This window comes from Sus scrofa, chromosome 3 (assembly GCF_000003025.6).
Source record: "Sus scrofa isolate TJ Tabasco breed Duroc chromosome 3, Sscrofa11.1, whole genome shotgun sequence".
In the NCBI taxonomy this organism is placed as follows: domain Eukaryota; kingdom Metazoa; phylum Chordata; class Mammalia; order Artiodactyla; family Suidae; genus Sus; species Sus scrofa.
Window position 1 is genome coordinate 548,028 of NC_010445.4, and position 13,722 is coordinate 561,749.

At 52.0% G+C, this 13,722-nt stretch overlaps 1 protein-coding gene across 1 annotated transcript in view; it reads right to left on the minus strand.

Moving 5' to 3' along the window:
- Nucleotides 796–13,722, minus strand: part of ADAP1 (ArfGAP with dual PH domains 1) — a 66,649-nt gene continuing 53,722 nt past the window's right edge. Inside the window, 5 exon segments of the mRNA NM_214226.1 lie at nucleotides 796–1,151; nucleotides 1,228–1,456; nucleotides 1,564–1,635; nucleotides 1,982–2,044; nucleotides 2,285–2,368. Of these exon segments, the coding sequence (NP_999391.1) occupies nucleotides 1,123–1,151; nucleotides 1,228–1,456; nucleotides 1,564–1,635; nucleotides 1,982–2,044; nucleotides 2,285–2,368 (477 nt within the window). The 3' untranslated portion in view covers nucleotides 796–1,122.

The following is a 13,722-nucleotide window of genomic DNA, read 5'->3' on the forward strand; positions in this document are numbered from 1 at the left end:
GCCCTCGGCCTCTGGGGCTTGGGTTTCCTCCACCGGGAGACAGTGGCCCTGGTTCAGGAGGGCAGGGGAGCCTGCTGCCCCCCGGGGTTGGAGGCACCTGCCCGGGGCAGGAAGGTCTTGGGGAGAACGGGGTGACCCTGTGGTGGTCCTGAGCCCTGGCCCTACCGTCCTGGGGACCCCGTGGCCTGTTGGGGTCCCCTCATCCCTGCGGCCCCGCCCAGGATCTGGGCAGCTCCCCGGGCATTGGGCCCACAACCTGGGCAAAGGCCCTCAGGCACCCTGCTCCTGGGGGATCCAGAGCCCCCGCTTTCCTCTGGGATGTGATGTGGGGTACATGGGATGTCCTGGCTCAGGGGACCCGCCTCTGGTCCCGTAGCTGGTCAAGGCCTCTCCTGGGGACGTCTGGGCCAGACAGGACGAGACCCAGGTAAGCGGGCAGGTGCCCCCCCGCCCAACAACACGCTGGGTTCCTGGGAGGACAGGACCCCCATGCACTGCCACCCGCCCCAACACACACACCAAGAGAGGCTCAGTGCCTGCAGCCTCAGGCCAGCAGCTCGCTGGGCCGGCAGGGCACAGGTCACGGGCCAGCACCGAGTCCCGAGCCAGCGAGGGACGTGCCCCGTGGGCAGTGGACATGAGCCACGGGCCCTGGGGGCCCCAGCTGGGAAGGCTTCTGACCCCAGGTCCCACACACGCAGCGGGCGGCTCCTGTGTCCTCCACGCCAGCCCCCAGGACCGCACCACAGACACGGCCGAGGGTCAATAAATACTTGTTAGAGGGAGGGTGGGGGACACGAGGGGGAGAGGCATGCAGGCCAGCTCTGTCCCCAGCCCGGCCTCCTGGTCAGGGCTGGGCCCTGATCAGGGGTGCGGTGGGGGGGGGGCCTCGGGGAAGGTGGTCCAGTGCGGGGGGCGGGGCGCAGCAGCATGACGGGGTCCGCGGTCAGGCCCACAGAGAGGTTCCAGAGAAACAGGTCCTGGGGGCCGAGCTCAGGCCCCCCCGCCGGCCGCCTGGGGGGGCGGGAGGGGGGTGTGCAGCCGGCTCCCTCCTCCTGCGGCCGTCTCCTTGCCGGCCACGTCCAGCACGTCCAGAGCCCTGGGCCTCGGGGACCGTCCTCGCTAGGGTTTATGCTTGAAGTGGGCTTCCACTGCAGAGGGGCGGAGGGTCTGGTCAGGGCCCCGCCGCGGCCCGGGGCCCAGGCCGCGGCCTCCGCGCCGCCTCACCTGCGTACTCCTGCGGCAGCATGGGCCTGTCCACCACCTTGCGGAAGGCCTCCATCCAGGCCCGCTGCTCCGGCTCCGTCTCACAGGCCAGCAGGAAGCGGCGCTCGGGCGTGACGATCGTGATGCCGTGCGGCCAGTGGTGGCCCTGGGTGGACGGCGGGAGCCCGTCCAGCACCGTGTAGCCGCTCTCCCTGCTGCCGATGAAGACCTCCCCGCGGGCGAAGGCGTCCTGGGGGCGGCCAGGCTGAGCGGCGGCTCCGGGCCGCCCCCGCCCCCCCCCCCGTCCCGCAGGCAGCCCCTCCGTCCACCCAGGAGCCCGGGTGCGGCCGTCCTTACCAGGGGGTCTTTGAAGTACATGAGCCTGCGGTCGTCCATGGTGAACCAGCGCTTCCGGAAGCCTTCCGTCTGCTGTGGGCGAGGGTGCACTGGGTCTGCCGAGGCAGGGCCGGGGGCCCCTCACCCCGCCCCCCACATGGCAGGGACCCCAGGGTGCCCGGCGTTGGGGCAGGAGCCGGGGCTTGGAGCTGGCCCGGGCCTCAGGGCACGAGGTGTCCTCAGGGTTCTGCTTCCAGGCCCCCAGAGCACCAGGGTCCCGGGCGGGGGTGCCTGCGCTGCTGCAAAATGGGGGCACGCAGAGGCCCTTGCTGGGGGTGTCGCTGCCACTCTGGGCTCCCCTGGTCCCGCACAGCCCCTGGTGCCCAAGGCACAACCTTGCAGAGGGGCCTGGGCGTCCCGGGCTCCTGAGTGGACGTACCTTGGGCCCCGTCTTCTCCATGTAGCCTTCCTGAAGGTAGTTCCTGGAGAGCTTCGGCACCAGCTAGGGCAGAACCCCCTCAGGCTGGGCCCAGGAGGCAGCACAGCCCCCAGGGCGCCCCTCCCCAGCTGCCCCTGCTCCCCGCCCCCTCAACCCCCAACACGCCCCTCCAGGGACCTCAGGCCGGCCAGGGGCAGGGGGCTCCTCGGGTCCACGTGGGCCCTCAGTCAGCACCCAACCCACCGTCCCAGACCAGGGCCCACGTCCCCCTCTCCAGGGTCAGAGGCGGCAGCAGCCACTCACGTCTGCGTCGCTGGCCCCCGGGAAGGCCACCTGCAGGTAGTGGAAGCGGGCAGCACGGAGCGCGTTGAACCAGTCCACCATCTCCTGGGGGTGAGAGGCTGGGTGTGGGGTGTGGGCCGTGGGTACAGGCCCCCCCACCCCTCAGCTCCCGGGCCTGTGCCCACTGTGCGGCTGGCCGGCTGCGGTGGACACAGGCACAAGGGTGGGTCTGGTCTGCTTGGGGGAACCCCCACGAAGGCTCCAGCGGGGACGCCGGATCCCCAAGCAGTCAAAGCAGGCGGGGGCGGCCTGGGGCTGCCGTCCAAGCCCCCAGCTGCTGGACAACGGGCAGCCTCTCTCCTCTCGGGTTGGGCTATTTTTATGACCTGACGTCCTGTCAAGAGGGAGGCTCAGCTATTTATAAACCCACCCAGAGCCACGTCTCCCCTCCCTACTGAGGACGCCGCTGGAGAACAGGAGGGGATTGGACCCCTGAAGCAAGAGCTGCCAGGGGTCCCTGTGTCTGTGGCTGCCACCTCCTCCCCACCCCTCCCATAGCATGTGACCTTTGCCCCTTGGCCACTCAGCCTCACTAAGGGCCCTGCCCCTAAACCCAGCTCACGCCTGGTGCCCCTAACCCCACTCCACTGGACCCAATCCCTCCAGTCTCTCCCTGTCCGGTCACTGGCACTGGCCTCCCTGCTCCTCTCAGGCCCTTCCCTGACTTGCTGAAACCAGACGGATGCTCTAGAGGCCCCTGGGCTCCCAGCACCTGCCCTCTGCCTGCCCTGGGCTCCGTCTCTGCACCAGGAAGGTGAAAAGGCTTCTGGGTAGAGCTGAAGACTGGCTCACATGCCTTGAGCCAGGTTGCCCCCCCATTAGGACTGCTTAAGGGATAGTTTTTTAAAGGCCTAACCCCATGAGACGAGGGAGAAGAGTCACGACGTGCTGGGAACTGGAAACAGATGGAAACGTGGTCCAAATTAGCTGCGTCTGAAGCCACAGAAAGGAAAGCTGAGACGTGGCCAGTCTGCTGCTGCAGACGCCCAAAGGGCTGGGGAAGGCACAGCTCTGGGCTCCCCTGGAAGTGGGAGGGGCTCCATGCAGAACTGCCCCATCCTGGCAGGAGATGGAACCCGCCTCTTTGCAGAGGGCGAAAAGAAAGAGCCTTGGTGAGGCGAGAGGGGTCCCAAGCACGGGGTGTGTGCCTGTCGGGACCCCATTCTAGAAACAGTGAAGTTGTATGATGCCACACCAGGCCCGAGTCTCCTCCTGCTCCCTCTCAGCTCCCTCCATGCTGGGGCTCGGGAAGGAGGGGCTTCCCCTGGAGAACCTGACCAGCCCAGGAAATCTCTCACGGAAGCCAGAGAAAAAAGAGCACACAAATGGGAAATAGCCATTTGGAAGAAATAGAAACATTCTTCAAGGATAAGACAAGTTCAGGTTCTTGACTCACACAAGACGGTGCAGTAGAAGGACCAGAGCTTAGCTCCTGTCGTGAACACACCAAAATTACAACCAACTGTTGAGCAACCACTAACGAAACAGACTAGAGGCTACCAGAAAAGATCTCCTGCACCCAAAGACTAAGACGAAACCACATCAAGGTCGTGGGAGGGGTACTTTCAAAAGAGAAACAATCCCATACCCGCTGGGTGGGCAACCCACAGACTGGAAAATAAATGGCAGAGGCTCACACAGGAGTGAGAGCTGTGAGCCCCATGGCAGGTTCCCCAGCCTGGGGGTCTGGAACTGGGAGAAGGAGCCCCCGGGCAGCCAGCACTGAGGGTGAGCAAGGCTCGTGTGCAGGAGACTCTACACTTGCAGGGCACACACAGCAGTCCGTGTGCACTGGGTCCCAGGGCAAAGCAGAGACTTAATAAGAAATCTGGGTCAGATCTGCCTGTGGTTCTTAGAGGGTCTTCTGGGAAAACAGGACTGGGGCGTTGTCAGGAAGGACATTGGAGGCAGAGGTCTTAGGAACAGTCATCAGCATAAATGCCCCTGGAGGCTGCCATTTTGGGGAAATCTGGCCCCACCCACCAGGGCTGAGAAGCCCCAGGCCAGACAACAAACAGCATGGGGACGCAGCCCCACTCAGCAGCAGACTGGCTGCCTAGAGTCCTAGGCACACAGCTGCCCCAGTCACACCCAGAGACAAAGCCCCACCCACCAGAGGGCCAAGACTCAGCTCCACCTACCAGTGGGCAGGCACCAGTCCCTCCCATCAGGAAACCTTCAACAAGCCCCTGTATCGACTTCCTCCACAAGGAGGCAGACACCAGAAGTGAGAGAGGCTACAACCCTATTGCCTGCAAAAGAGACCACACTGAAAATCGCTACAGAATTAAACGGCAGAGAAACACGAGTCCGACAAAACCCCAGAAAAACAGCTAAGTGAACTGGAGATTAGCAGCCTCCAGGAAAAAAGATTTTAAAAGATAGTAAGGGTGATCTGAGATCTTGGGGGAAAATTGAAGGCAAAGAAAGCTTTAACAAAGAGATTTAAAGAATAAACCAACCAAAATGAAAACTTCACTAGAAGGAACCAAGAGCAGAACACAGGAGGCAGAACAAATAAGCAAGGTGGGAGACAGACTGGTGGAAATTACTGACACGGAACCGAATACAGACGGGCAATGAAAAGAAATGAGGACAGTCTAAGAGAACTCTGGGACAACTTCAAATGCACCAGAATCCACATCAGGGGTTCCAGAAAGAGAAAATTCTTGACGAGATTGTAACTGAAAACTTCCCTAACGGGGGAAAGGAAGCACTCATTCAAATCCGGAGCACGACAGGCACCATGTAGAATGAACCCAAGGAGAAATACCCCCGAGACACATACATATTCATCAAACTGACCAAAATGAAGGACAAAACACTGAAAGCAGCTGGGGACAAGCAAGAGATAACACAAGGGAACCGGTAAGGTTGTCAGCTGACTTTTCAGTGGAAACTGCAGGGCCGAAGGGGGTGGCCCAATATAGTTAAAATGATGAGAGGAAAAAAACTTACAACCAAAAAGAGTCTACCTGGCAAGGCTCTCATTCAGATTTGAGGGAGAAATCCAAAGCTTTAGAGACAAGCAAGAGCTACGAGAATTCAGCACCACCACACCAGCTTTACAGCAAATACTAAAGGAACTTCTCTAGGCAGAAAAGAAAAGGCCACCACCAGAAACGAGAAAATCACAAATGAGAAGGCTCACCAGGCAAACAGTAAAGGAAGGCAATCAGCCACATACGAATTTGTCAGAACGAGCCATCGCGAGGAGGGAACAAATGCAGGACACTGGAAGTGCATCTGCAGTTAAGAGAGCAGCAACGTAAAGCCGTCTTGTGTATCTGTAGACTCCTATGTCAAAACCTTATGGTAACCGCAAACCAAAACTCTGTAATAGAGACACACACAAGAAAAAGCAATGCAAACAACACGGAGGCCAGCCATCGATCCGAAAAAGAGGAGAACAAAAGAAGGGGGAAAAAAGACCAACAACCAAAAAAACCCCAAACAGTTTAACAAAATGGCAGGAAGAACACCGATAATCAGTAATTACTTTAAATGTAAATGGACTGAATACTCCAACCAAAAGACATAAACTGGCTGAACAGATACAAAAACAAGACCCATATATATGCTGCCTACAAGAGACCCTCATCAGTTGCAGGGACACATTCAAACAGAAAGTGAGAGGACGGAAGAAGATACTCCATGCAAACAGAAAGCTGGAGTAGCAGTACTCGTATCAGATGAAATAGACTTTAAGATACAGTTATGGGAGACAAGGACATTACGTAATCATCAAAGGATCAACCCCAGAAGAATATATAACAACTGTAAATATCTATGCACCGAACACAGGATCACCTCAAGACCTAAGGCAACTGCTAAAAGCCATAAAAGAAGAAATCAACAATAACACAATAATAGTGGGGGACTTTGACACCCCACTTACAGCAAGGGACACATCAGACAGAAAATCACCAAAGAAACACAGGCTTTAAATGATGTATTAGACTAGATGGACTTAATAGATATTTATAGAACATTCCATCTGAAAACAGCAGAATACATATTCTTCTCAAGCGTAAATGCAACATTCTTAGGATAGATCACATTCTGCGCCACAAATCAAGGCTCAGTGAATTTAAGAAAACTGAAATCATACCAGGCATCTTTTGCAACCACAATGAAATAAGACTACAAATCAACTACAAGGAGAGAAACTGCAAAAAACACAAATATGTGGAGCCCAAACAACGTGTCACCAGACAACCAGTGGGTCACTGAAGAAATCAGAGGAAATCAAACAATATCTAGAGGAAGAAATGCAGATGAAAACACAACGATCCCAAACCTGTGGGGCAGGAAGGAAAAGAAGAAAAGAAAGAAAGAAACCTATGGGGATGCAGCAGATGCAGCTCTAAGAGGGAAGGTGACAGCAATACAAGCCTACCTCGGGAAACAAGAAAAATATCGAACAACCTAACCTTACAGCTAAAGCAACTAGGAAAAGATCAAATCCCAAAATTAGTGGAAGGAAAGAAATCATAAAGATCAGAGCAGAAATCAATGAAATAGAACCAAAGAAAACAATAGAAAAGATCGATGAAACGAAACACTGGTTCTTTGTGGAGATCAACATACACTCTTAGCCAGACGCAGCACGAAGAAACACAGAGGGCTCAAATCAGTAAAATTAGAAATGGAAAAGGAAAAGTTGCAACAGACATCACAGAAACACGAAGAATCCTAAGAGACCACTACAGGCAACTATATGCCAATAAAATGGAAAACCTAGACGAAATGGACAAATTCTTAGAAAAGGACCATCTTCCAAGACTGAACCAGCAAGAAATAGAAAAGATGAACAGAGCAGTCACAAGTACAGAAATTCAAACTGTGATTTAAAAACTTCCAACAGGAGCTCCCATCGGGGCTCAGAGGAAACGAATCTGACTATATCCATGAAGACTCAGGTTTGATCCCTGGCCTTGCTCAGTGGGTTAAGGATCCAGTGTTGCCCTGAGCTGTGATGTAGTTTGCAGAAGCAACTCAGATCCGGCATTGCTGTGGCTGTGGTGCAGGCCAGCAGCTGCAGCTCCAATTCGACCCCCAGCCTGGGAACCTCCATGTGCCACAGGTGCTGCAGCCCTAAAAAGACAAGAAATAAAAACTTCCAACAAACACAAGTCCAGGAGTGGACGACATCACAGGTGACCTCGGTCAAACAATTCAAGAAGAGTTAACACCTAACCTTCCGAAACTCTTCCAAAAAACTGCAGAGGAAGGACATTCCCAAGCTCATTCTATAAAGCTACCGTCACCCTGATACCCAAACCAGACAAAGATACCACCAAAAAAGGAAGTTACAGGCCAGTATTACTGATGCACATAGATGCAAAAATCCTCCAGCAAATACTAGCAAACCAAACCCAACAATACATTAAAAAGATGATACACGATGATCAAGAGGGATTTATCCCAGGGGAGCAAGGACCCTTCAGCATCCACAAATGAATCAGTGTGATACACCCACATTAACACACTTTTTTTTCCTTTTTAGGGCTGCATGTTTGGCATATGGACAGTCCCAGGCTAATGGTCGAATTGGAGCTGCAGCTGCCAGCCTACACCACAGCCACAGCACTGCCGGATCTGAGCTGCTTCTGCAAACTACACCGCAGCTCATGGCAACACTGGATCCTTAACCCAGTGAGTGGGCCCAGGGATTGAACACACATCCTCATGGATACTAGTTGGGTTAGTTACCACTGAGCCACAACAGGAACTCCCACACCCCACAAACTAAAGAGTAAAAGCCATATGATCATCTCAATAAATGTAGAAAAACGTTTTGGGGATAGAGGGAACCTACCTCAGCAGAGCAAAAGCCATGTGTGACAAACCTACAGCTAACATCATTCTCGGTGGCGAAAAACGGAAAGCACTGCTGCTAAGATCAGCAACAAGGTAAGTGGTGTCTACTCTCACCACTGTTACTCAACATGGTTTTGGAAATCCTACCCATGACAATCAGAGAAGAAAAAGGAATCCAAAGTGGAAAGAAGTAAGGAATCCCCATTGTGCCACAGTGGGTTAACGCTCCGGCTTCTCTCTGTGGAGCCATCAGTTCAGTCTTCAACGTGGCGCAGTGAGTTAAGGATCTGGTGTCGCTGCAGCTGTGGCATAGGTCACAGCTCTGGCTCCAATTTGATCCCTGGCCCGGGAACTTCCATATGCTTCAGGGGTGGCCAAAAAAAGAGAAAAAGGAGGCGTTCCCATTGTGGCACAGCAGAAATGAACTGACTAGTAACCGTAAGGTTGCAGGTTCGATCCCTGGCCCCACTCAGTGGGTTAAGCATCTGGCGTTGTCATGAGCTGTGGTGTAGGTCAGCAGCTGTAGCTCCAATTGGACCCATAGCCTGGGAACCTCCATATGCTGCAGGTGTGGCCCTAAAAAGCAGAAAGAAGAGAGAAAAAGGAAAAGTGAAACTATCACTCTTTGCCAATGACATGATGCTATACGTAGAAAATCCTAAAGACACTATCTGAGAACACTTAGACTCATGGATGAATTTGGTAAAGTTGCAGGATACAAAATTAATACACAGAAGTCGATTGCGTTTTTATATACTAACAATGAAAGATCAGAAAGAGAAATTGGGGAACAACCCCAATTACCATCACATCCAAAAGGATAAAATATCTAGGAATAAACCTGCCTAAGGCGAGAGACCTGTACTCTGAAAACTCTAAGATGCTGATGAAGGAAACCGAAGACAGAAACAGGTGGAACGAGATACCTGCTCCTGGATTAGAAGAATCAATATTGTCAAAATGACTGCACTACCCAAGACAATCTGCAGTCGCTGCAATCCCTACCTAGTTACCAGTGGCATTTTTCACAGAACAAGAACAAAACATTTCTTAATCTGTTTGGAAACAGTGAAGACCCCGCGTAGTCAAAGGAGTCCTGAGGAAGGAAAATGGAGCTCGAAGAATCAGGCTCCCTGCCCTCAGACCATCCGACAAAGCGACAGTCGTCCAAACAGCATTGTGCTGGCACAAAACAGAACTAGGTCAATGGACCAGGACAGAAAGTGCAGAAATAAACCCGTGCACCTGGGCCAGTTAATCTGTGACAAAGCGGCAAGAGCATACAATGGGGAAAAAAGTCTCTTCAGTAATTGGTGCTGGGAAAACTGGACAGCTACCCGTAGAGGAGTGAAGTCAGAACACTCTCACACCATACACAGACTAAACTCAGATGGATTAGAGACCTAAACACAAGACTGGATACTGTAAGACCATCAGAGGGAAACACAGGCCGAACACTTCCTGACAGAAACTGCAGTAGTATCTTCTCAGATCCACCTCCTAGAGTGATGAAAGTAAAAGCAAAAATAAAGAGGTGGGACCTAATTAAACTCAGAAGTTTTTGCACAGCAAAGAAAATCATAAATGAAACCAAAACGCACAGAATGGGGGGAAGTATTTGCAGACCGATTGGCAATGGATTAATCTCTAAAATACACCAACAACTAATGGAGCTCAGTGTCCAAAAAAACCAACCCAAAATATAGGCAGAAGGAGTTCCTGCTGTGGTGCACCAGGTTAAGGATCAGGTGTTGTCTCTATAGCTGTCGCACAGGTTCAATCCCTGGCCTAGCAACTTCCATATGTCTCCCCCACCCCAAATAGAAGGGGGGGGCAGGCAGAAGAGGACTTGTTTTGGCTCAGCAGGTTAAGGACCTGCTATCTCTGGGAGGATGCAGGTTCCATCCCTGGCCTCAGTCAGTAGGTTAAGCATTCAGCATTGCCATAAACTGGGGCACAGGCCACAGGTGTGGCTCATATCTGGCATTGCTGTGGCTGTGGCACAGGCCCCAGCTGCAGCTCCAATCCACTGGTGGCCCAGGAACTTCCACATGCTGCAGGTACAGCCAGAGGAAAAAAGGGGGGGGGGCAGGGCCAGAAGATCTGAATAGATGTTTCTCCAAAAAAGACACAGATGGAGTTCCTGTCGTGGTGTAGCCGAAATGAATCTGACTAGGAAACAGGAGGTTGCGGGTTCGATCCCTGGCCTTGCTCAGTGGGTTGGGGATCTGGCGTTGCCATGAGCTGTGGTGTAGGTTGCAGACATGGCTTGGATCTGGCATTGCTGTGGCTCTGGTGTAGGTCAGCAGCTACAGCTCCGATTAGACCAATAGCCTGGGAACCTCCATATACTGCGGGTGCAGCCCTAAAAGGGACAAAAAGACAAAAAAAAAAGATAATGACGACACATATCAATAAAAAGACAAAAAAGAAAACTTGCCCAATGTTGCTAATTATTAGAAAAATGCAAATCAAAGGTACTATGAGGTACCACCTTAAACACCAAGCAGAATGGCCATCATCAAAAAGTCTACAAACAATAAATGCTGGAGAGGACGCAGAGGAAAGAGAACTCTCTCACACCATTGGTGGAAATGTAACTGGTACAACCACAATGGAAACCAGCTTGGAGTTTCCTCAGAAGACTAAAAAGAGAACTACCACCTGCAGTCCCTCTTCTGGGCCTCTAACCAGAGGAAACCGTAATTCGAAAAGACACATGCACCCGGAGGCTCACTGCAGCAGTATCTACAATAGCTAAGGCATGGAGGCAACCTAAGCTTCCACCCACAGAGAACTGGATAGAGAAAACGTGGTATGAGTATTCAGTGTAATATCACTCAGCCGTAAAAACCAATGAGGGAGTTCCCGTCGTGGCGCAGTGGTTAACGAATCCAACTGGGAACCATGAGGTTGCGGGTTCGGTCCCTGCCCTTGCTCAGTGGGTTAAGGATCCGGCGTTGCCGTGAGCTGTGGTGTAGGTTGCAGACGCGGCTCGGATCGTGGGTTGCTGTGGCTCTGGCGTAGGCCAGCAGCTGTAGCTCTGATTTGACCCCTAGCTGGGGAACCTCCATATGCCGTGGGAGTGGTCCAAGAAAAAAAAGGCAAAAAAAAAAAAAGACAAAAAAAATTTAAAAAGCATATAAATGAACTTATCTGCAGACCAGAAACAGACTGACACGCTGAAAATAAACTTGTTATCAAAGGGGACAGGTGGCAGGGGAGGGATGGACTAGGGCTTGGGATGGGCATATGCACACCGAGGCTATGGAATGCCTGGCCGGGGGGGCCCTGGGTCTAGCACGGAGAACTCTACCCAATATCCTGTGCTAATCTGTGTGGGAAAAGAATCTGAGAAAGAATGAATTATGTATTAACGGCATCACTTTGTTGTCCACATTGTACAGAAATTGCCCAGCACGTTGTAAATCAACTCTATTTCAGTAAAACTTAAAAGCGAAAAAGGATAACTTCCAATTTAACATTAGTAATTAGATGTGATACTATAGTCATGAAACAAGAACACTGTACTTTGAAAAAGAACCACTGCAAAAACCCAAGGAGCTCTGAAGATTGAAACACAGAGAACAGAAACAACCTTTTCACTAGAAAAGCTCCATGTTGAAATGTCCCGGAAAGGAGAGAAAAGGGGCAAAAGTGGGAAGAGAAGTGAACGGGAGAACCCACCTCAGAGTCAGGGTCTGCAGAGCAGCAGTGCTGGGAGGTGCGAACCGCGAAGGGAGCGGAGGAAACTATTAAACAGATAAGAAAATATTCCCCACCCTCTCGCCAGACAGAATGTCTCTCCTTGCTCCCAACGCAGGAGGACGGCAAAGCCAGGCCCAGGCCTGTCATCAGAACACTTTCTGGGGTCAAACAGACAGTGGTCCAGTGCCTTCCGAATTACGGAGAAAAGCGAATTCCAACCCAGGCGTCTCTGATCTGGTCAAACTCTATCTAAGTGGAAGGTTGGATGTGCTGATGTTTGAGGTCTTGGGAAGCTTGCGCTCCTTCTCGGGAAGCTCCTGAAGGGTGGGTTCCACCCAGAGGAAGAAGTAAACCAAGAAGGCCCTGGGATGTAGGAGGTGGGCTCAGCCCAGGACTGAGATGTGGCCGCAGGAGAGATGCCTCCAGAAGGCTGAAATGGCTGCTGCCCGGGTGCCTGCGCACACCCAGCGACTCAGACAGTCCGTGGTGAGTTGAGTCAGTCACGAGCACATGGTTAACCAGGGGGCAGAAAAAGACAACAGGGAAACAAACCCTCCTGCAGGAAGCGAAGAGTAATCAGTGTGCCGTACTGCTCGGTTCTCACGGCGTTTCTGCAGCCGTGGTAACATATACTTTGACGACAGACCTGGGCAGAATTGCAGGGTGAGGGTGGTGGGCGAGTTGGGAGAGGAAGAGCCTGGGTGAGGAGGTGAGGGCTGGGGGCCGCAGAAAACCAGTGCCTCGTCTGCCAGGGCCGGACGTCGGGTGACGGCCACGCAGACAGACCTGGCAGCCACACAAGCATGTCATTCACATATATGGGCAGGATTCCCAAGGGATCAGCTGAAAAGAACATTCTCTGACAGCAACCGTACAAATGTTTTCTGAAGTTAGTCTCCAAAGCAAGAGAAATCAAAAGAAAAACAAACCAATGGGACCTAATCAAACTTAGAAGGTTTTGCACAGTAAAGGAAACCATAAAAAAAAAAAAAAAGAGAGAGAGAGAGAGACAACCTGTGGAATGGGAGAAAATAGTTTCAAACAATGCAGTCAATATGGGCTTAATCTCCAAAATATATAAAGTCATACAGGTCAACAGCAAAAAACAAACAAACAAAAAAAAAAACCCGATTGAAACATGGGCAAAAGACCGGAATAGACACTTCTCCAGAGAAGATGTACAGGTGGCCAACAGGCACATGAGAAAATGCTCAACATCCCCGATTATTAGAGAAATGCAAATCAAAACTACCACGAGGTGCCACCTCACACCAGTCACAACAGCAATATCATTAATAAGTCTACAAATAAATGCTGGAGAGGGTGTGGTTAAAAGGGAACCCTCCTCCATTGCTGGTAGAATGTAAACTGGTACAGCCGCTATGGAAAACAGTATGCAGGTACCTCAGAAAACCAAACAGAACTACCATATGACCCAGCAATCCCACTCCCAGTCATATATCCAGACAAAACTTTCCTTGAAAAAGACACATGCACCCGTGTGTTCACTGCAGCGCTATTCACAACAGCCAAGACATGGAAACAACCTAAATGTCCATCAACGGATGGATGAAGATGTGGTACATGTACACAGTGGAATACTACTCAGCCATAAAAAAGAACAAAATCATGCCATGTGCAGCAACATGGATGGAGCGAGAGACTCTCATACAGAGTGAAGTAAGTCAGAAAGATAGTTACCATGTGATATCACTTATAAGTGGAATTTAATCTATGGCATAAATGAACCTATCTACAGACAAGAAACAAACTCCCATGGACCTGGAGGACAGACGTGGTTGCCAACGTGGGATGGACTGAGGGCTGGGGGTTAGTAGACGCCGACTCCTGCATCTGGAGTGGCTGAG